This window comes from Chionomys nivalis, chromosome 4, assembly GCF_950005125.1.
Source record: "Chionomys nivalis chromosome 4, mChiNiv1.1, whole genome shotgun sequence".
Classification (NCBI taxonomy): domain Eukaryota; kingdom Metazoa; phylum Chordata; class Mammalia; order Rodentia; family Cricetidae; genus Chionomys; species Chionomys nivalis.
Genome location: NC_080089.1, coordinates 20,892,051 through 20,915,234, shown reverse-complemented (window position 1 = coordinate 20,915,234; position 23,184 = coordinate 20,892,051). Strand labels below are relative to the sequence as shown.

At 49.5% G+C, this 23,184-nt stretch overlaps 2 protein-coding genes across 16 annotated transcripts in view; both read right to left on the bottom strand.

Annotated features, from left to right (window-relative positions):
- The window catches only part of Dnm2 (dynamin 2), a 91,955-nt gene extending 84,533 nt beyond the window's left edge, over nt 1-7,422 (bottom strand). For all 15 annotated transcript variants that reach the window (XM_057767888.1, XM_057767880.1, XM_057767890.1 and 12 more), the window contains exon 1: nt 7,095-7,422. In XM_057767888.1, coding sequence (XP_057623871.1) covers nt 7,095-7,255 — 161 coding nt within the window. In that variant the 5' untranslated portion in view covers nt 7,256-7,422. The remainder of the gene's footprint in view (nt 1-7,094) is intronic.
- A 5,177-nt stretch (nt 7,423-12,599) lies between these two features.
- On the bottom strand, nt 12,600-21,430 carry Qtrt1 (queuine tRNA-ribosyltransferase catalytic subunit 1). Its single transcript, XM_057767594.1, has 10 exons — nt 21,145-21,430; nt 20,910-20,978; nt 20,677-20,815; nt 17,861-17,939; nt 17,633-17,748; nt 15,161-15,299; nt 14,767-14,842; nt 14,574-14,683; nt 14,407-14,494; nt 12,600-14,036 (listed from the first exon to the last, which is right to left on the bottom strand). Exons 1-10 carry the CDS (start codon nt 21,385-21,387, stop codon nt 13,884-13,886), a joined length of 1,212 nt encoding a protein of 403 aa, XP_057623577.1. The 5' UTR covers nt 21,388-21,430; the 3' UTR covers nt 12,600-13,883.
- Between the last annotated feature and the right edge of the window lie 1,754 nt (nt 21,431-23,184).

The following is a 23,184-nucleotide window of genomic DNA, read 5'->3' as shown; positions in this document are numbered from 1 at the left end:
TCCACTATCAAAGAGGTGCCTGTAGGACAGACTCCAAACAGACAAGGGTGCACCATATGAAATTGGCAGAAGGGCGGGGTCTGTCACTGTTCCCACTCTAATTAAAAGTGGACAGGCAGTGTCCCGGGTCCCATTGGCCCCAGGCTATGCCAAATCTGCATCAGGCAATCAGCAAACCAGGTGTGTGTGCTGGGGGAGGAGGGAACCCTGTGCCTGCTGTCACCTCCCACCAGTTTCCAGCTCAACTGAAGGGCATCTACGGGACAGTGGGCACTCAAACCTATCTCACTTCTAACTCCACACTTCTCATTTTCCCAGAATGTTCCCATCTGTTTAGCTAGGTCCAGGTCCCTGTCAAGTCTCCAGCACCTGACCCAACTTAAGGCGCACACCTGATAACCTTGCAGGAGTCTGACCTTCCTGATAAACTTCTGTTCCCTCTCTATTCTCTGTCTCCCCACCTGGGAATCAAGGCAGTAAAACAGCAGCAACCATCTTCCAAGGGCTGTAGAAAGCCCCTACTTTACATCAGAGTAAGACTTCACCCAGGGCTGGGGTGGAGCTCAGCTGGTGGAGTGCTTCAGCTGCCTAGCATGCAGCAAGCCTGGATTCCATTCCAACAAGGAATAAACCAGGATGATGGCACACACCTGGAATTCTAGTGTGGAGACAGAAGATTGGGAGTTCAAGGTCATCCTTAGATATTTAGGAACTCCCAGGCCTGCCTGGGCTACAGGAGAAACAAGAAGGTGTGGGGAAATGACTACCCAGTAGTCACGAGCACTGACTGCTCTTGCCAGGACCAGGGTTCAATTCCCAGTACCACATGGCAGTCTACAACTGTCTGCAACTCCAGTTCCAGAGGGTCCAACACCTTCTAGCCTCCAAGGAGCGCTGCACACGTGTGGTGCTCATAAACTCACACAAGCACACACACACATACATAATAAAATAACAAAGTATGTCTTAAAATGAAGAGAAACTCAACGAAACCAAAGTGCTCACCTAGCCTCTGGCTGAATCCGAGGGTGAACTCACAGGAACCCCACATACACCTGGGTGCGGGAGTCTTTCTTAGTGTGTCACCTGGTCAGAAGGCATGACAACATTCTCCATTTGCTCAGTTTGCAGAGGCTGTGTTAAATAGCTCATTACTGACTGTATTTTCTCAAAAAGCATTGACACTTTAATAAAGGCCTAATTACAGCCAGCACTTGGCCCCTCCCCTGTAAATTAGAGTTCAGCAGATGCCCAAGTTTCTCCCAGCAACCAAGGAGACTGTCATTTCAGCATTTGTATTCAGACCTGGCACAGCCTGGACCAGCTGCAGCTCTGAGCAACTGCATGTGTGAGGAGAGAGATGAGGTTCCCTTTGGTGACCAGCCCTTACCCAGCTCTGGAAACCACGCAACTCAGTCTAGTGTAGTGCTACAGGCCTGCCATGCGGGGGGTGGGGGACGGGGAGACAAAGAGTCACAAGCTTGGGATCAGCTTGGGCTACATATCAAAGACACTATGTATTAAAGGCAGAAGAAGAGCTGGTCAGTGGTGGCCTGAGCCTTTAATCCCAGAACTCAACGGGGGGGGGGGGGGGGGTCCTCTGTGAGTTTGAGGCCAGCCCGGTCTACAGAGCAAGTTCCAGGTGGAGGAGGGGAACAGGGGGACACAACAGAAGGAAAAATACTGGTGAGATGGCTCAGTGGATAAAGGTACCTGCTGCCAAACCTGACGACCAAAATTGGATCCATGAGATCCACCAAGAAAAAGGAAAGAAACAACCCCCACAAGCTCTCCTCTGATCTCCACATGCACTGTGCCACACACAGACACACTCAACATCAACCTCTGGTGTCCACATGCATAGGAACACAAGCACATGTCACCAATGCCTCCTGATGCAGGGAAAAATAGGACCAGGCTCGAACAGGTGAACTGAAGAGAGAGAAAACAGCCAATCAGAAGAGCAGAGCATCCTCAGCCCACCCAAGCATCTAATTAGAGATAGGGACAGTGCCTCCAGGCCACTTTCCCTCCTTGACCCTCCCAGAAGAGGCGACCTGTGCCAAGCCACACACCAACTCTTTTCGAACCTCACCTCACAATTCTAGCTTCTTGGCACTCTTGGGTGAGTTTTCAGCGTGAAGCCTTCACACTGGCTATTCCCACATCTGTCTTCAGGACACCTCTGTCAAGTTCTCCTAGTCTCTTCTCCAAAGTCGCGTCACCTGGCTCCTCACTGCTCGTCCCCCTCTATCCCCTCCCCCCACCAGCACTGCTATAACCTGCACTAGTGGTTTTTATCTATTTGGCTCAAGGCCATATCCCTGGGCATGTAGGAAAATTGTGCTAAGCACTGGAAGACACTGTCATTGTCCTAAGAACACTCACTAGACCTACGGAAGAGTTGTTGCTACCACCCCCACCTCAACTTTCGGTTTACTAGGCGGGTTTCCCTACAGACCCCAGACTGGCAATTCCTGCATCAGCCTCCTGAGTGCTGGGGTTCCAGGCTCTTTTATTTTTTCAGGGAGCAGGGTCTCGTGCAGCCCAAGTTGGAGACTACCTATGCTGCTGAGCATTCCCTGAACCAACTCCTGATCCCTCTGCCTCCACTTGGGTTTAAAGCATGCCCCAGGTTTATGTGACGCTGAGGGTGGAATCCAGCTGGAATCAGCGCTTCACCCAGGCCTAGTACTCTACCAACTGAGCTGCAGCCCTCCAGTTCCCTTTTTGTTTTCCTTTAAAAACAAAACAAAATGGGCTGGAGAGATGGCTCAGAGGTTAAGAGCACTTCCAGAGGTCCTGAGTTCAATTCCCAGCAACCACATGGTGGCTCACAACCATCAGTAATGAAATCTGGTGCCCTTTTCTGGCCTGAAGGCAGACATGCAGAAAGAACCCTGTATACATAATTAATAAATAAGTCTTTTTAAAAAAAAGAAAACAAAATAAAACTTTTAAAAACACTTATTTATTCACTTCGGGTCTGTGTCTACATGTGCACGCACCACACAGGAATTGTTCTACTGCTCCCACCTCTGGGTTGTGGGGATCAAACCAAGGCCATCAGACTTGGTGGCAAACCCTTTACCCACTGAGTCATCCTGCCAGCATGACCATAGGTCTTCAAAAGGTGGGATGCAGCCCCTTGCCAAAGGCATCAGTGGCAGGCACAAGATGTGCCTCCACTGCAGTGACAGGCACCAGGTTTCTGCATTAGTTAGCAGGTGAAGCACTCAGCTGGAATGGTAGCCCCACTTCCTACTCAGCTAACAGACTTTGAAAGACAAAACACTCACAGGAAGGAGCCCAGCCTCAGCTTTCCAGGCTGGAGCCCCAACTTCCTGGGCTCCTGTCCAAAGAAAGAAAAAGAGAGAAAGAAAAAAAAAAAAAATCGAGCTTCTCTTTGCCAGCCCCCAAGGCTTAATAGCAAAGGTTAGTTAGGGACCAAGCCCTCCTGAGATCCACAAAGCTATGGGCTGGTGCACACAGCTGGTCAGCCAAAGGTTTCAAATGCAAATGCTTCCAAAAGGTTATGAGCAGCACTGGGTAGAGGACCCAGTGAGTTACCCACCAACTCACGTCACCCTAGGAAAAGGGTCTTGGTCTTTCTTTTAACTCCTGGAGTCTTAGCACATGACAGCAGGCACTCTACCACTGTCCTGCACTGCACTGCCCAAACCACAAACAGCCTCCACCTTGTAGAGGAGAAACCTAAGGGTTGACCGCTTCACCTACTATGCACCAAGCTCTGGGTTCTGCCCCCAGCACTACATAAACCCAAGCATGGTGGTGTGCACTGGCAACACCAGAACTCAGCAAGTGGAGGCAGGAGAGCAGACCTAGGTTGCTACAGACATTTCAAAGCCAGCCTAGGACTTACCAGTTTTGCTTTTGTTTATAAAAGTTTGTGCGGTGGCCGGGCGGTGGTGGCGCACGCCTTTAATCCCAGCACTGGGGAGGCAGAGGCAGGTGGATCTCTGTGAGTTCGAGGCCAGCCTGGTCTACAAGAGCTAGTGCCAGGACAGGCTCCAAAGCTACAGAGAAACCTTGTCTCGAAAAACTAAAAAAAAAAAAAAAAAAAAAAAAAAGAAAAGTTTGTGCGGTGCTGAGGAGCTGGCTTACTGCCCAAGCGTGATGACCCGAGTTCAACCTTTGGCACCCATGTAAAAAGTCAGGCATCATAGTGAACACTGTCATTCCAGCACTGTGGAGGCCCAGACAGGTGAATCCCTGGGGTTTGCTGGCCAGGCAGCCTAGATTGATCAGCAAGCCCCAGGTTCTAGTGAGAGACCAAAAACACCAAGCAGATGGCTCCTGAGGAACCACACCCGAGAGTAACCTCTGACCTCCACACAATCACACTCAGATTTGTGCACGGACGCACACAAAGGAACCTGGGGACCAGAAATCCCAGTCCACTTGACTAAAGACACAAAGTCAATCAAGGCAGACCTGTGCTTGGGGGCCTCATGCCTCCACACCACCATCATTACTCCTTAGATCCTTCTGGGCAGTTTCTGGCTCTGTAGAATATGAACTTCATGTGAAACCTGTTGTCCCCAGGGCAAGCAATCTGCATGCACACCCCTGCAAGAGGCTGGGTCAACTGTGTCATCCACGTGTATACCAGCATTCTTTGAAAAATCCAAAGGCAGCACTAACAGGAAGCAGCCCGAGCTATCCCCAGGTGCCAGACTAACCCAAGCCCTTGGCACACTCTCTCCTTTGCTCCTGGGTGCCAGCCAGATGCCCACTAGACATTCAAGAACAGCAGGGGAAGGAAATCTCAGTTCTGACTCTGTTTAGTCAAATTCACAGCAGGAAATACAGAGTAGGGTTGAGTGGGACCCACCAAAGGACGCCTCTTCGGTCCTGCAGCCCAGGGGTCTTAAGACATTGCAGAGCAAAAAGAACTGATGTCAGGCGGGCAGCACATGCCTGTGAAACCAGCACTTGGAAGATGGGAGCAGAGAGACTGCTACAGCTCTGGGGCCAGCCTGTGCCACACGGGGAGCCTAGGCTACAGTATGGGACTATTTAAAAAAAAAAAAAATCAAAAAATCCAGGAATGGTGCTGCACGTCTTTAATCCCAGCACTCAGGAGGCAGAAGCAGGTGGATCCAAGCTTGAACTGTGGGTTCAAGCCCAGTCTGGTCTAGAAAGTGAGACTCCATCTAAAAATTTAATAATTAAAAATGTGTATATACATATACATTAAAAAATTAATTCAGTACCTAAAAGCCACAATCATAAAACGATCTCTGAGTATGAAGCAATCAAAGAGAACATATATGGCAATAATATTTACTATCAGTTTAGGCTTAGGGCTTTATCCATGCTAGGCAAATGCTCTACGACTGAACTACATCTACAACCCTCTCACGGCTTCTTCTGAGACAAGGTCTAACAATGGAGCCCAGGATGATCACAAACTCAAGAACTGTCCTGCCTCAGACTCCTGGATACCTAGGATCGCAGATGCAGCTAGTTTAGCCTAAATCAACACTTCCAACATCCCAGTCCCTGTATCCTTAAATCAACCTTTATGTTTTTTTGAGACAGGGTCTCACTGTGTAGCCCTGGACGCCCTAGAACTCTCTATGTAGAGTAAGCTAGCCTCAAATTCAGAGATGTTCCTGCCTCCCCAAAAGACTGGTAACAATAACATGCAACATGGAGGGAGGCAGGGAGGCAGGGAGGCAGGGAGGGAGGGAGGGTATGTAACCCAATGCAAGGGTGAGAAGCTCACTGGCCAGTCAGTCTAGCTGATCAGTGAGTTTCGGGCTCAGAGCATCACCACGTCTCAAAACTTTAAAATGGAAAGACAATGGATGATAAGGCTCAATGGATAAAAGGGTTTGCTATATAAACCTGATGACTTGAGTTTGAGCCCCAGGATCCACATAAATGTGGAGGGACTTCACAAAGATGATGTCTTCTGACCTCCACAAGTGCACCATGGAACACACTTGGACAGACAGACAGACACACACACACACGATAATGTCCACAGCAAAGCAAATGTTATCACTGGGCACACACAGCAGCATCATACATGGAACACTTCCTGGAATGGAGAAGTGGTGCTGTATGAGGCAGAGGGGGAGGGGACAGGAGTAAATCAACATTGCTCCTTCACTCACTTCCTGGACCATAGAAACAGCTGCAAGTGGAATTTGCCCACTGGACAGATGGAACAAGCTGAGGCTCCCAAAGCTGTCTGGGAGAGCTCTCCAACTGGGAAGCTTTAGCTTAGAAGCCAGCTAGTAGGTTCTGGGATCCTGAACCAGGAAAGAATCCTAAAGAATGTTTCTCCCCAAGTCCCCACCTTCTGCCACTTGGAGAGGATAGGACTGCCTGGGTAGTAATGGAGAACAGCAGGGCAGACTAATGGAATGGATTCACTTGGAACACTGGAGCCAATGGCCCAAGAGACCAGACAACAGAGTCCCCTAAAGTTCAGCCATTCAGATACTAGAGGCCAACTTGAGTAAGCAAGGGGCACAGATGGGCATTTGCACACCAGAGGTCACCCTAAACAACTAGCCAGACAACAGTGGACTTCAGGGTGGGTCTGGACAGATGGGATAACCAAATGGTGCCCGTAGGAAGCCTGTCCAGAAAGGATAAACAGCTAATCAGATGGCAGAGAAGGCTCCAGATAAATAACCGGCCTGACAGACCCCAGGGGTCATCCCCCAGATGGCCGGGTGACAAGTGTAGCTTCAGCGGCACGCACACTAAGATTTTCAGGTAGCAAGAGAAAAGAGGAATGAATCTATCCCGGATCACAGGCAAAGCGATGTCAGAGTTCACCAGTGATAGCTGGGACTACATGCACCAAGAAGGGTCTGCATTGACCGTCTTGTCCCAAACCTCCCCGACTACCACCGACCAGTCACGGACCTGGGTCTGCAGCTCCAGTTCCTACGGAGTCATGGAGACTCTCTCCCCAGACTTTACCCACTGCCACCGGTACTGCGACGTCCGCGAACCGCAGTTCCGCCATTCCCCACCCGCCCTCCGCGCCCTAGGCCGCCGCCCGCCCTCCGTGCTGGAGCTTGGGAACCGCCGCCGGCGCGCTCGCTCACCGGCCCACGAAGTTCTCGAGCACCGAACTCTTGCCGGCGCTCTGGCCGCCCACCACGGCGATCTGAGGCAGGTCCAGGTGGCAGCTCTGGCCGATGGAGCTGAAGGCGTCCTGTAGCTTGTTAACCAGCGGGATGAGCTCTTCCATCCCGCGGTTGCCCATGGTGCCTGCCTCCGCCCGCGGCTCCCCCGGCTACGACACGCGGCCCCGAGGCGTCAGTGGCCGTTGCTTCTTCCCGCTCCGCTCTGCCAGCCCGCCCGGGCTCCCCTTCGCCGCGACGCCCGCTCCCGGCTCGGTCTCACAGTCGCCGCCTCATCCGGTTCTCAGGCGACACCCGACCCGAGCGACCTCCCCGCTCGGCCTCCGGGGCGGAGCCCGAGACCATAAGGCTACCCTCAATTGGTCAAGAATGCTGCCAATCAAACATGGAAACCAATAAAAAAGACACGAGGAAGGGCTAGTCCCACAACTTCATTGGATCATAGAACTGTCATTAATATGAACAAGCCAATGGAAGTAGAAACCGGGTTGTCACGCCCAAAAGGCAGGCTATCTGGAAAAGACACCGAGACTTCTGCTCACTAGGTTGATCTGGGCTGTCTTATTGGTCTCTGGAAGCGTCAGCCTGCCAATGCTGTAAGGAATCGATCCTTAAACACTGGTGTGTCACTTGACCCTAGTTAGTTCCGTAAAAATTTCTCATTGATTGGTAAAACATCACTTCGCTCCTCCAACCAATGAGAGAAAAGAGAACCACAACCTTTTTTCTACTGTTTGTGAACGATAGCCTGGCCGCAAACGCGGTGATCCTCCTGCCTCAGTGTCCCTCCTGCTAGGATTATACATACTAACGTCCCATTCCTGATTCTGATTTACACCTGTGTCCGTCAGTCATGGAAATTCTTCCCAGCTTTCCTAACGTTTGTTGTCAGATTGTGATACTCTTTTTAAGCAGAGGGCCACAGTACTCGGGGAAGCGCCACACATCGTGGTAAACTTAAGTGCTTTGGTCACGCCTGCGATTTTAGGCGCTAGAGAAAATTTGTATCTTAGAAAGCATCAGATTCCAGTTCTAAAAGAGTCCCAGTGCCGGGGAAAGATGAATCTCACAGAAGGTTGAGTGTAGTGTTTGAATCCAGTCCTTTGGGGGTGCATGCTTGCGTGTGTGTTCCTGAATGTTACTGGGTAACATGAATACAGCCTCATGAAACTAAGCAAGTCTTTTACCAGTGGCTACAACCCTAAGTTTATTTTTACTTAAAAAAAATTTTTTTTTTTTTTTTATTGCTTCTAGAGCGCGCTTGCTGCCTTTGGGGCGGACCGGAGTTTGGTCCCCAGCACACGCATTACAGAACACAACCATCAGTAATTGCAGTTCCAGGAATCCGATATGCTCTTCGGGGCCTCCACCAGGATCAGACACAAACATGAGGCACACGCTTATATGCAGGCAAAACATCCACATACACAAAAAATTGACTTTATGTAAACTTCGGTTTTTCTGTGTAACAGCCCTGGCTGTCCTGGAACTAGATCTTGTAGACCAGGCTGGCCTCAAACTCACACCTGCCTCTGCCTCCCAAGTGCTGGGATTAAAGGCACCACCACTACCCAGTCGTAATATTTTTTAAATTTTCATAAAATAACATTTTAAATTTTTTAAAGATTTAAACCAAAAAACTAAAAAAATTAAAGATTTATTTTTATGTACACTACATAACATGCCTGGTGCTCACAGAAGTCAGAAGTGTCATATACCCTAGAACTGGAATTCTGGGTAGTTGTGAACTACAATGTAGGAGCTGGGAACCAAACCCAGATCCTCTGTGAGAGCAACAAACGTTCTTCAATGCGGAGCAATCTTCCAAATCCACTTTACTTTCATGTATGAGGGGTTTCTCATGCATGTCTGTTTTTGTCACTATGTTCATGCAGGGTCCAAGAAGACCAGAAGAGGGCATGAGATCACCAGGAACTGGAGTTACAATTGAAGTTGCCATGTTGATGCTGAAAATTGAACCCTGGATCTCTATAAGAGCAACAAACGCTCTTAGCTGTTGAGCCACCTCTCCAGCCCCCTTATTTTTCATTATGTGTATGTATGTTGTGTATGTTATGTGCACATGAGATGAGGACATGGGATCTCCTGAAGCTAGAGTTAGAAGCAGTTGTCAGCCACCTGTGGATGGGTACTGGGAACTGAACTGCAGGCATCTTCAGGAACAGCACCCTAGCTGGGTGGTGGTTGGTGGTGCATGCCTTTAATTTCAGCATTTGGGACACAGAGGCAGGCGAATCTCTGTGAGGTCGAGGCCAGCCTGGTCTACAAAGCAAATTCCAGGACAGGCTCCATAGCTACAGAAAATTCCTGTCTCGAAAAACCAAAGGAAAAGAAAAAGAAAAAAGAAAGAACAGCACCCTAAGCTGTATCTGCAGTCCCTGTCCTGTGCACGCGGAGGTCATAGGTTGACATTAGGCATTCCCTGCTCTTGTATTTTGGAATAGGATCTCTTAGAGCCTGGAACTGGTGAATTCAGCTAGAATAGCTGCTGACTAACCCTGCCAGAGCTGGTTACACATGCTCACCACCATGCTCGAGCTTATACTGGGGTCCTGTGGATCTGATCCCCATCTCTCGAGGCGCCAATCCACCCACCCCCAGCCATCTTAAAAAGGAAGTCAATATTCCACAGCTGTTTCCCTATTTCTTCAACTTTACTACATTCTAGACCTTTTAATTGCCGAGTGGAACTTGGGGATCTACTCCCTAAAGCATGAATGCAGGCATAACTGGGGGTTCCTGGGGACTGCATATTTGGGGGAGTGGTGGTATTTATTTTTGACAGAGCCTCATTTAGTCAGCCTGTGTAGCTGAGGCCCTTGCCTTTAACACCCCTGCCTCTAACTCTGAAGTGCTGGGGTGGCAGGACCCGCCACACCAGTTTATTAGGGACAAAGAGCTCTTTTACATGCCAGGGTCCCAGTCACATTGGTATCGTCACAGTCTGTGTAGCTCAGGCTGACCCATCTTACTACATATCCCAGGCTGGTCTGGAACACCCAATCCTCCCGCTCCAGCCTCTTGGATTTAGGGAGGGATTGTGGCCATGCACTGCCGTGCTGAACTATCGGAGTAGGGAGTCCAGTGAGGAGGCCAGTGCAATGGACACTCTGGAAAGCAGCTGCTGGGAGGTGATACAGGAGTTGTTCTGAGGCCCTGAGAGAGATGATGACTGACAGAGGGAAAACCTTAGCTATGAAAATAAAAAAAAATAAAATCAAAGCACTAAAGCCCACCCACTTAGGTGGGCAGTGGTGGTGCAGCCTTTAATCCCATCACTTGGGAGGCAGGGGGATCTCTGTGAGTGTGAGGCCAGCCTCGTCTATAGAGCAAGATCCAGGACAGGCTCCAAAGCTAAAGAAATCCTGTCTAGAAAAACCAAAACAAAGCCGGGCGGTGGTGGCGCACGCCTTTAATCCCAGCACTCGGGAGGCAGAGGCAGGCGGATCTCTGGGAGTTCGAGACCAGCCTGGTCTACAAGAGCTAGTTCCAGGACAGGCTCCAAAACCACAGAGAAACCCTGTCTCGAAAAACCAAAAAAAAAAAAAAAAAAGAAAAACCAAAACAAAACAAAAAGCCTCATCCTTTTGCTTTATTGGCTGGAGGAATGAGATATTTGTTTTTTGTTTGTTTTCTGTTTTTTTTTTTTTTTTTTTTTTTTTTTTTTTAAGACAGCCTTAGCTATCCAGGAACTTGCTCTGTAGACCAGGTTGGCATTGAACTCAGAGATCCACCTGTCTCTGCCTCAGGGGTCCTGGGATTAAAGGCGTGTGTCACCACCACTGCCCGGCATGAGATGCTATCTGTGTAAGTCAAGGGGACACACTTTCAGGAACTAGGTAGCATCAACTGACAAGCCATTGTTTAAGGAGCATGACTCAATCCCAGGTCCTGAATACCATGGGGTTATAGTGAGCACATGGTGTTGCAGACTTTATTAGGACTCCAAGAACCTTGTTCACAAAGGAGTTGGCTGGATATTATATGGAAACTATACAAAAAAAAAAGAATAGGATTAGGGATTTGAATCAAAAGGCACAGTGCTGGTCTGGGAGGCCCAGCACCATATGAACCAGCTGTAGTACTGCATACCCGTCATCCCAGCACGTGGGAGATAGAGCAGAGGCAGACGATGGTAGAGATGCAAGGTCTCCTGAAGACTAACGAGCTTGAGGCCAGCCTGGGCTATATGAGAACCTCTCAAACCAAAAAAAATAAAAAACCTAAAATCATAGTTGGAGCTGGTCAGTGGTGGTGCCTTTAACCGAGGCAGGCAGATTAGATCTCTGTGATCTACAAAGCAGGACAGTCAGAGGTGTTCCACAGAGAAACCCTGTCTTGAAAAACAAAATAAATAGATAAAATGGTGTGTTGGGGAGTGGTGGTGCACGCCTTTAGCCCCAGCACTTGTGAGGCTTCGAGCCCAGCCTGGATTATAGAGTAAATTCTAAGACAGCCAGGGCTACATAGAGAAAACCTGTCTCGAAGGTAAAAAAAGTAAAATGGTGTCTGGTACATAGCACATGCCTTCTATCCCAGCACTGGGAAGGCAGAGGCAGACATCTCTGTGAGCTCAAGACCAACCTTGGCCTACATTGAGAGTACCAGGTCAGAGCCGGGCGGTGGTGGCGCACGCCTTTAATCCCAGCACTCGGGAGGCAGAGGCAGGCGGATCTCTGGGAGTTCGAGACCAGTCTGGTCTACAAGAGCTAGTTCCAGGACAGGCTCCAAAACCACAGAGAAACCCTGTCTCGAAAAAAAACCAAAAAAAAAAAAAAAAAAGAGTACTAGGCCAGATGGGGCTAGTTAGTTAGACCCTGTCTCAAGAAGAAAAGCAAATAGAGACACAGGGACTAGAACAAAGGTGGGGGACAGTGTAGGTCAAGCAGGCTTCGCCTTGGGCGTGGTCTCCATCACAAGCCTGTTATGGGATGTTTGAACACTGTGTGATGTATTGCTGTGATTGATTTAATAAAGAGCTGAATAGCCAATAGCTAGGCATGAGGTATAGGCGGGGCTTCCAGGCAGAGACAGGAAGCAGGAGGAGATAATCAAGATGCAGAGAAAAGGCCAATGAAACATGGAGGAAGTCGGACATACAGAATAAAGAATAGTAAAAAGCCACATGGCAAGACATAGAATAACAGAAATGGGTTAATTTATTATAAGAGCTCGTTAGGAACAAGCCTAAGCTATAGGCAGAGCTTTCAGAATAAGTCTCCATGTCATGACTTGGGAGCTGGCTGGCAGGACAGAGAAAGACAGGTTGCACATGTATGGTGTGAACATCTACTCAGTCATACCTATTATCAGCAGGAGCACTGAGAGCTACGCAGAACCAAGCCTGTGCCCACCAGATGAAGCCTAGAGCAGAAAAGCAAGCTGCCACTCCATTTTGGTGACCTTGCCTCTCCTGAAGCCAGTTACACACCTGGCAACCAGGGAAGAATAACAGTGATGTCTTCAAGGGTAGCTGCGACATCCTGACCTCAAGAAGGAGCCCCCAGACTGGTGGAGGAGCACATCTTTAATTCCAGCGCATAAGAGGCAGAGGCAGGCAGATCTCTGAGTTCAAAACCAGCCTGGTCTAGAGAGCAAGTTCCAGGACAGCTAAAGCTACATAGAAAAATCCTATCTTTAAAAATAACATAAAAAGAAAAGGAAAGAAATAGGAGCTGGAGAGATGGCTCCTCAGGAGTTAAGATCACTGACTGCTCTTTCAGATTTCCAGCACCCACATGGACGCTCACAAGGTCCACGACTCCAGTTCGAAGGGCTCCAACACCAACACCCTAACACAGACATATTTGAAAGCAAAAAACCCAAAACAAGCCAGGCGGTGGTGGCGCACGCCTTTAATCCCAGCACTCGAAGGCAGAGACAGGTGAATCTCCGTGAGTTCGAGGCCAGCCTGGTCTACAAGAGCTAGTGCCAGGACAGGCTCCAAAGCTACAGAGAAACCCTGTCTCGAAAAACCAAACCAAACCAAACCAAACAAAAAAAAAAAAAAAAAAAAAAAACATCAACAACACCAACAAAAAACTCAATGCATATAAAATTTTAAAAAATAAAAAATAAATAAAATTTAAAAAGTAAAAGAAGAAAACAAAGAAAGACGGTGCACACCTTCTTTAATCCCAGCACTTGGGAAGCAGAGGCAGGTGGATCTCTGTGAGTTCAAGACCAGCCCAGTCTACAGAGTGAGTCGCAAGAAAGCAGGGCTACACGGAGAAACCTTATCTTAAAGTTAAAAAAAGGTGGGCTGTGCCTGGTGGTTCCTCGGTACCCCACTGATGCTCTTGTTATTTTCTGTTTTGTTTTTGTTGAGAAAGGGTCTTACTCAGTACCCCTGGCTGGTCATGAAAACCAAGCTGGCCTTGAACTTGCAGCTATCCAACAACTAATGCCTTTCTCGAGCTAGGACTGTGCTGAAAGCCACCAGACTCAGACTCAAGCCCTCGGGGCCACCTCCCCGACCTTGCCTGGCTCAGCCTTTCTCTGGGACCCCACACAGACCCCATCAATGGACCTGCCGCCACTCCCTGTTACTTCTTCCTGAGAAGTGAGACCTCCAACTACAGTGAAGCTTGGGACCAGGAAGAATATAGACAGGCCACCTCCCCAAGAAGACACCAGATCTCAGATGAAAACAAAAAGCAGCAACAAAATCTTTTTCAAAAAACAATCCTTCAGAACCCCCACACCCCAGCGTCCTCCCCAGCACCCAGGTCATGTGAGTGTGATTCCCACAGAGGCCAGTGCTTCAACAGCCCAGGCAGGACAGAGGCTGTGGTCCCCATACATGGTGCACATGAAGTTTCGTACGAAGTCAGGAAAGCGCTGCTCCAAGATGCTGCTTCTCATGGCGCTCAGGAGCTGCAGCTGCGGGAGGGGGCGGGCGTTAGTATCTCTTGGGTGTAGGCCACCAGTAGTTCAGGAGTACCCACAAGGCACCAGACGTGCCAAGAACCCCCCCCCCATCATAAACCCAAGGCAGAACAGGTCATGCTTGAGGGCTCTGCCCATGCCACACCCTCTAGATGAAGCATACCCTCAAGGTCCTTATGGCCCAAACTCATTATGCCCCCGAAGAGGGAACTTGTGCCACTGACCCACACCACACGCTCAAATAAAAAGGAGCCATATTAGGCCCCCATCACAACCTCAACCTACCCTGTCCTCAGAGCCAATGCCCCTCCTTTCCCTGTTCCAGTGCCCACCCTACCCTGTCCCGACCCTGTCCCCAGGCCACCTGATAGGCAATGTTATGCACAGTGAGGTGGTGCAGAGCTGCGGTGTTGTCGCTGTGCAGCAGGGCGTGCAGGAAGGCGCGGCTATGCCTGTGGGTCACAGAATTTGTGGGTACAGGTAGCCTGAGCCCCACCCCCTCCCCTCCAGTCCCCAACTTCTAAGACCTACTTCTGGCAGGTGGGACAAGGACACTCTGAGTTTATGGGACTAAAATCCTTGGCGTACTGCTGTTTCTTCAACTGCAGGTTCCCAGTGGGTACAAGAGCGGAGCCAAAGCGCTGGAGGCAAGGAAGATCAAGATCGATCATGAATGGCACGGGCTCCGGGTCCCTCCAGTCCCCCTGCCCGGGCCGGGCCTCACCGCTGTCCGTGTGGGGTATACACAGTCGAACATGTCACATCCAAGAGCAACGCAGACTACCAAATCAGTGGCATAGCTGGGGTGTAGCCATGGGAGGATAAGGAACAGAGAGTGAGCCTCAAGAGGGGTTCCTAGGACTCCCTTCATCCCCAACTACATCTCAGATGACAGCCAAGTCTTCTCTCTTATCTATTTTTGTACTGAGACTGTGTTTTATGTAGCCCAGGCTTGCCTCTTACTCCATACATAGCTGAGGATGCCCCAGAACATTGTTAGCATCAGGCAGTCGCCGACCTGACCACTCATTAGTTCCCCAGTAATGCTATACCCTTCTTCCCAGAAGGATCTGCCCCCCACAGCAGGGCTTGGGGCTGTCTCCTTCACCCCAACATACCCAACCCCCATCAGGTATCTTGGCTTGTCCTTAGGCAGCATGGAAGTACTTAAAGCCACCATCTTCCAGAACTGCGCCTTGCTCTCTCCCCCACTCAGTCCTCCGATGGCGAAGCCCGGGACATCCCTCTTGGTCATCTCTGAAAGAACACATGGTCCCAGCTTAGGAGGATTTAGGATTCTGTGGTGTTACCAAAGGTCAGAGTGTACTCTAGTCACCATGCTGGACTTCCCTCAGCAGAACTTCCACTAATTTACCACAAACCATAAAACAAAGCCTTGAGCCGGTTGTTTGGATACACCCTGGAATCCCAGACACTCAGGAGGCCGAAGGATCGAGAGTTTGTCCCAGCCTGGGCTACACAGTTGAGTCCCAGAACAACCTGGGTTACATAAAGAATGAAGGGAAAGCTGGGCGGTGGTGCCGCACGCCTTTAATCCCAGCACCTGGGAGGCAGAGGCAGGCGGATCTCTGTAAATTCGAGGTGAACCCAATCAACAGAGAGAGTTCCAGGGCAGCAGGGCAGGCAGAACTGTTACACAGAGCAACCCTGTTTTGAAAAACAAAACAAAAAAAGAGGAAGGGGCCGGGCGGTGGTGGCGCACGCCTTTAATCCCAGCACTTGGGAGGCAGAGGCAGGCGGATCTCTGTGAGTTCGAGACTAGCCTGGTCTACAAGAGCTAGTTCCAGGACAGGCTCCAAAACCACAGAGAAACCCTGTCTCGAAAAACAAAAACAAAAACAAAAACAAAAACAAAAAAAAACAAAAAAAAAGAGAGGAAGGGAGAGGGTAGGGAGATGGCAGCCCAAGAGGACAAGAGCCCTGGCTGTTCTCTCAAGAGGACCAGGGCCAGATCTCAGCATTCACATGGCTCACAGCCATCTGCAATTCCAGTTCCAGAAGACCCAACACCCTCATCTGGCCTTCCTGAGTCCTGAATACATGTGGCATACATACATACAGAAAAATATTAATACACAGAAAATAAAAGTAACTTTCTCCAGGCATGGTGACCCTGTCTTAAAAATTAAATGATTAATTTCTTTTTTTTTTTTTTGATTTTTCGAGACAGGGAACTAGCTCTTGTAGACCAGGCTGGTCTCGAACTCACAGAGATCCGCCTGCCTCTGCCTCCCAAGTGCTGGGATTAAAGGCGTGCGCCACCACCGCCCGGCTTAAATGATTAATTTCAAAAATTGTAAGATTGTAAGAAACGAAGATTAGAGATAGGAAGAAAGAAGGGGGGTGGGGAATGTTGTAACAGTTTTACAACCTCAAGAAGGACTAAGATGCTCAGTAGTTTTAGATGTAGTAAACCCATTTTGGGCAGGGGTGTAGCTCAGTAGTAGAGTGTTCACCTAGCAGGGGCAAGGCACTTCATCCAATCACCAGCAAACACCCACAAAAAACAAATCCCATTTCCAATAACAGTCTTTCCAACTCTAATGAGGGTGACCATCTGAAAGCCCCTAGGAAAGAACCTGCCCCAGACACATCCCAAAAGGAAGGGAGGGACAGAGGCAAAGGCTCCTGCTGGGGACCTACGCTGCCACTGCTGAGTGCCCACTGGCTGAACGCAGGCTCATTTGCATTACGTTTATTTGTGTATTCATGAGACGTGAATGCATCACACAGTGCTCACTCAGGGCACAACTTGCAGAATCCATGAGTTCCAGGGATCAAACCGAGGTTGTGAGTATTGGCAGCAAGCTTCTCCAGCCACTCAGCCAGCTAAACGACCAATTGCTTTGTACTCTGATCATCAGAACAGGCCTATGCCTCACAGTTCACATAGGAGAAAGCCAAATGTACTCCTGAATTTACCGTTTTCTAGAAACAAGGTTCCAAATCCAGAGAACAAAGACACCCCTGGGATCCCAGCACTCGAGAGGCAGGAGAATCAGGAATTCAAGGCCACTCTGAACTACAGGAGAACTAGTCCCAAAAAAGTGGGGCAGGCTGTGACTCGGTAGTGGGCTTGAGTATTATGCATCAAGTCCTGGATTCAACTCAGCAACAAATCGTCTGAGTTTGGTGGTGCATGCCAGTGATTGATCTCAGCACTCAGAAATGGAGGCAGGAGGATAAGTACAAGACCATCCTCTGCTACATAGTGAGGTCCAGGCCAGCCTGGGCTACATGAAAGCCTGTCATAAGCTGATGCAGTATTTCAACAAAACATGTGAAAAGGGCTCAGCGGGCAAAGGCACCTGCTGCCAAGCCTGATGACTTGAGTTCCATCCCCAGAATCCACATGGTGGCGAGAACCGGATGGGGGATAAACAAAGACTCAACTTGGGACCAGTATTTGCCTCCATTACTTCCATTTTCTAGCCCGGCCCTACTGCACACTGCCTCAGGGCATTTGACTCGGATCTTGCACTTGTAGCAACCTTTGCCAGTTAACAGCTATGGCCAAAGCATCGTCCTTTGCCTGGACCTGGACCACCTCTACCAGTACCCGACTCTACCTTTCAGGCAAGTGGTCCGAAGGTCGGCATTCAGTCCCCCCTGGATGATAGCAAAGAGGTTCTGCTTGTCCCGGTGCTGATGGGCTGCAATGCATCTGTCCAGCCAGCGCACTGACCTGCAAGAGGGTCCCGGGCGGGTCACAGAACCTCTAGTGGCTAGGGAGACATAAGAGAAGCACACTACCCAAATCCTTCTCCCACGCACACACAACCCACACATACACAGACCTGTGCATGGCCTCCTCCACTCGAGGGCCTGTCACTGTGCTGCTCACCACATCGTCCAGCTGCATGATGATGTCAGAGCCTAGGGGTGAGAGGGCACTCTGGTGAGGGGCAGGGGGAACAGAGGACCCTTGCAGGGACCACCGCCTACTTGTCATTATCCTAATATGGCTGCACAGAAGCTGGGAAACTTTTTGGATTTTTTTTTTTTTTTTTTTTTGGTTTTTCGAGACAGGGTTTCTCTGTGGCTTTGGAGCCTGTCCTGGAACTAGCTCTGTAGACCAGGCTGGTCTCGAACTCACAGAGATCCGCCTGCCTCTGCCTCCCGAGTGCTGGGATTAAAGGCGTGTGCCACCATCGCCCGGCTTGGATGTGTTTTGTTTTTGTTTTCGTTTTTTTTCTGTATATATAGCCTTACAGGCCAGTGAGATGGCTCTACAGGTAAATGTGCTTTCTTCCAGGTCTAACTGCCCAAGTTCAACCCACAGGACCCACATGATGGAAAGAGGAGACCAACCCCTGCAAATAATCACCTTGGATCCCAGACTGTTCTCCAGCTCCCAATCCCCCTGCCGCTACCTGCACTGCACCCAGTTTTACAGGGAACTATTGAAAGTATGCTCTGGACCCTGGGGCCATAGCTCAGTGGGTGTACTGATTGTCTAGCATGCACAAGGACACAGGCTCCATCCCCAGCACTGCATAGAGTAGGTGTGGTGGTGGTTCAGGCCTGTGATCCCAGCATTCAGAAGGTGGAGGCGGAAGAACCAGGAGCCTGAGGCTGGGGACTAGAGGGTTGGCTGCTCTTTCAGAGAACCTGGATCCTGAGCTTCAGTGTAGCCAGCAGAGCATAGGGAGAACCTGTGTCTAAAATCAAGAACTAGGGCCATGCCTAATGGTAGAGCCCCTGACTAGAATCCCTAGATGATGGACTAAAACCTGGAAGAGGAAATAAATTTTTCCTCCCTGAGTTGCTTTTGGTCATGATGTCACAGCAGCAATAGAAAGCAAAATAGGACACCACACCAGGAGAACAGCCTTGTCCTAAGATCAGTAGAAGGACCCAAAGAAACACCTGTCACACAGCTGGGCAGGTTCCACTTAGCATAACAGGTACAGTTTCCATTAGAAGGCTCTGAGACAGATACTGTAATGGACAAGGGAGAGGAGCTGGAGCTCACGTGTCAAGGCTCCAGCATCACGCAAAATGTAAACGATATAAATTGTCCTGGACTGTAGGTCCAGCTCAGGAAGCAGAGTGCTCCTCATACAGCAGAGTGCTCCTCATACAGCAGAGTGCTCCTCATATAGTGTGCAAAGAGCCCTGCCTGGCTCTGAGCCCCAGCTCAGAAGAAAACTGGACATGGTGGCGTTTGGCTGTGGATATGGAGGGAGAGTTCAAAGTCAAATTCAGTTAAAGAGGAAGTGAGTTCCAGGCCAGCCTGGACTACATAGGACTCTCTCTCAAAAATAAGACAGAAAAAAAAAAAAAAACAAACCTATATATGGAAAAAAAGAGGCCTAAAGCAAACACTATCTCATGTTGTTGCCACCATTATTTCATTAAATTCAATTTGTTACTAAGAACAGTAACAGTTGTGTTTGGTGGCAACTGTCTTCAATCCTAGCACTCCAGAGGAGAAACAGGCATATCTCTACGTTGGAGGCTAGCCTGGTCTACCATTCTACATAACAAGTTCCAGGCCAGTCACCCTGTACAAAATAATAATTAAAAAGTAATAACAACATATATAGATATTGTGGGAGCCAGCCATGATAAGCTAAGTATGGGCAGGTCACCCAAAGGAAGTTCTTTACTTCCAACCATTATCACTGCCAGAGTAGAACTCGGCCACTGATTTAATAAGAGGCCTGAGTCAGTAGTTTACCCTGAAGCAATGCCTGGTTGCAAGAGGAACCACAAGCTGAGATTATCCGACCTCCACACAAGAACAGACCATTCAAAGGAAATGCCTAAGGTTCCAACCTCTGAAGACAGGATCACCTGCTAGTGCACACTCACCAGAACACCCTTAGACAAATGTCAGCCAATCAGGGGTCCTGAACCTCAGAGACCCCTCACCGCCACCTTTACTACTATAAAAACCTAAGTCTAAGCCGGGCGGTGGTGGTACACGCCTTTAATCCCAGCACTCGGGAGGCAGAGGCAGGCGAATCTCTGTGAGTTCGAGACCAGCCTGGTCTACAAGAGCTAGTTCCGGGATAGGCTCCAAAACCACAGAGAAACCCTGTCTCGAAAAACTAAAAAAAAAAAAAAAAAAAAAAAAAAAAACTAAGTCTAACTGAGCTCGGGGCTCTCCAGATACGTTGGACATACAGAGAGACCAAGTTTGCAAACTTGATTAAAATAAAGGCTCTTTGCTTTTACATATGGGACTCAGTCTCCTTGTTGGCTTTTGCCGGAACTTCGTGAATTTGGGCATAACAAAAATAAAACAAAAACAAATCAAAAAGGACAACTACATATCTAGTACTTTGTTTACACTACAGATATCACAAGTCAGAGACGGAAACAGGTTCTCACTGTGTAGCCTCGGCAGGGCTGGAACCCACAACTATCTTCCCGCTAAACTGCCACAATATATATTTTTTCAAGTGTTTGTTTTGTTTTGGTCTGTTCACTGTGCTGGGGACCTAGTCCAGGGCATCGGCAAACATGCCTAGCACAGGACCTATTCTTTATCCTTATTTTAGCTGGGAGAATGAGTTCAAATTTATACATTTCCCAAACCACCTGCGGGTCCGAGGCCCTGAGGCTACTGGCAAGGTGAAGAGGCAACACAGCAAGGTTTTCTTACCCAGAGCGTTCTGAATCTCCACAGACCTCTCTGGGCTCAAAAGTGTCTCTTGGCCATCGTAGGGCGAGCGGAAGCGGACGCCCTCCTCAGTCACCTCGGACAAGGAGAACAGGGACACCATCTGGAAGCCGCCGCTATCCTGGGAGAGAGACCACGCCGAGAAGCTGTCAGGAGATGGAGATTGGGGACCTCTCACCACAACGCAGCGCCCTAGGGCAACGACCCCAACTCACTGTCAGCAGATTGTGAGGCCAATTCATGAAGCCGTGAAGACCCTGGGCTTTCTGGATCAGCTCCGGACCCTGGGATACCAGAAGCAAGTGCCAAGTTAGGCGATAGCCGGCAGCTCTCGCCAGACCCGGCGGAGCCCAGGCACGGTGAGCCTCAGGAGGCTGGCTTTCTCCGAGGTGCATCCCGGTCTGGCTGCCCCCTCGCCGCCGCCGCCGCCCCCGGATCGAGTCCACCCACCGGCCTCAGCCCCAGATGGTAGGTGTTGCCCAAGCAGAGACGGCAGCCCAGGCTATCCAGCTGCTCCGCCGTGATCCCCTTCATGGTGGCCTGTGTTCCCACAGGCATGAACACAGGAGTAGCAACAGTTCCATGCGGCAGCCGCAGCTCGCCTGCCCGGGCTCTGGAACGACTGCACTCAGACAACAGCCGCATGATTCGTGGAGCAGACTCAAGCGAAGCGGGACTGCCTGCCGCCGCCATTTTCCGTCCCGGAACCACGTGGGCCGAGGCCACCGTGGACAGGGCCATGTTGCCTCGCATCATGTGACCGGGGAGCTACAGGGAGCTATGGCAACCGACTCCTAAAACAACCTTGCTCAGGGGTGTATTACTTCCTGATGGCAAGTGAAGATTACTGCTAAACCCGATGGCCTGAGTTAAATCTCTGGGACCCACAAGAATGGGAACTGATTTCTGCAAATTCGCGTGTGCGGACACACAATAAATGTAATTCTAAAACACTCCAAGACAGGGTTTTTTTCTACAGCAGCTCGGGAGGCAGAGGCAGGTGGATCTCAGTGAGTTCAAGGCCAGCCTCGGTCTACAAAGGGAGTTCCAGGACAGCCAGGACTGTTAGACAGAGAAACCCTGTCTCAGGGGTGGGGGTGTTCACCAGGAATTCCAAGATTTGAGAGGCTGAGCAAAAAGGATTGTGTGGAGTCAGAGAACAGACCCAACACTACACACTGAGTTTATGGCCTGGCTGGGTTACCTAGAGAAGCAAAACCTTGAGCTGGGCCTGTTGTTGCACACCTTTGGGTTCAGCAGCTGAGAGTACTTGCTCTTGCACAGCATGGGTTTACTTCCCAGCACACACAACCACCTGTAACTCCAGCTCCAGAGAATCTGATGCCCTCCTCTGACCAGGGAGGTAGGGAGTGGTGCACATACATGTAAGCAAAATAATTGTGCACACGCACAAAACAACTTTACAATTTTAAGTAAAATAAAAGCTTCCTGGCTGGCATGCATAAGTCTGTGGGTTCTACCCCCAGCATACATACACACAACACGGATAGACACAGCATGAGAGTGGCTATGGATATATTTCTGTACATGTATTCCATACACATAGTCCTAACTAGCCTCTGTCATTCTGTGTTCATTCTTTTCATTCATTCATATTTTTTTGCTTGGTTTTTTAATTTCAAGACAGGGTTTCTCTGCATAGACCTGGGTGTCCTGAAACTCAGTAGTAGACCAGGCTAGCCTCAAACTCACAAAAATGTGCCTGCCTCTACTTCTTGAGTGCTGGGATTAGAGGCACGGCTCATTGATTAAGAGCTTATAGGAAGACCCAGCATACAGTCAAGAGCTTCATACACCAAGAGCTCCAGCCATTTTTTCAAAGGAATCCTAGCATTACAAAATAACCCTAAAGCCCAGGGACTCATCCCCCACCATTACTTTATTCCCACCGTGTGAGATGTGTGTGTGTGTGTATGCTCATGTTTTCCCGTGTCAGTCCTCTCCCTAAACAGGAATGTCCACATAAAACTGATGTCACTTCTACCAGCAGAGGGCACCATCGCCCCACATTCCCAATGAGCTGCTATGGGGAAACAGCTCTGGGAAGGGCTACTTTCCCCAGTCTTCCCCCATGAAAAAGGCTAAAGAACAAGTTTCCAGGGGTTGTGGGGATGCGGTTAGTGAGAATGCCTCAGAACACCAAAGTCGAGGCATCACTCAGTGATACAGTACCTGCCCAGCATATTCAAGACCCTTGTGCCGGGCGATGGTGGCGCACGCCTTTAATCCCAGCACTCGGGAGGCAGAGGCAGGCGGATCTCTGTGAGTTCGAGACCAGCCTGGTCTACAGAGCTAGTTCCAGGACAGGCTCCAAAGCCACAGAGAAACCCTGTCTCGAAAAACCAAAAACAAACAAACATAAAAAAGGACCCTTGTGTTTGTGTAAGAGCCGAGGCTAAAGGATGCCCAATGTGCTCTATTACTGTCCAATTTGTTGGGTTTTTTTTTTTTGTTATTTTGAGACAGGGT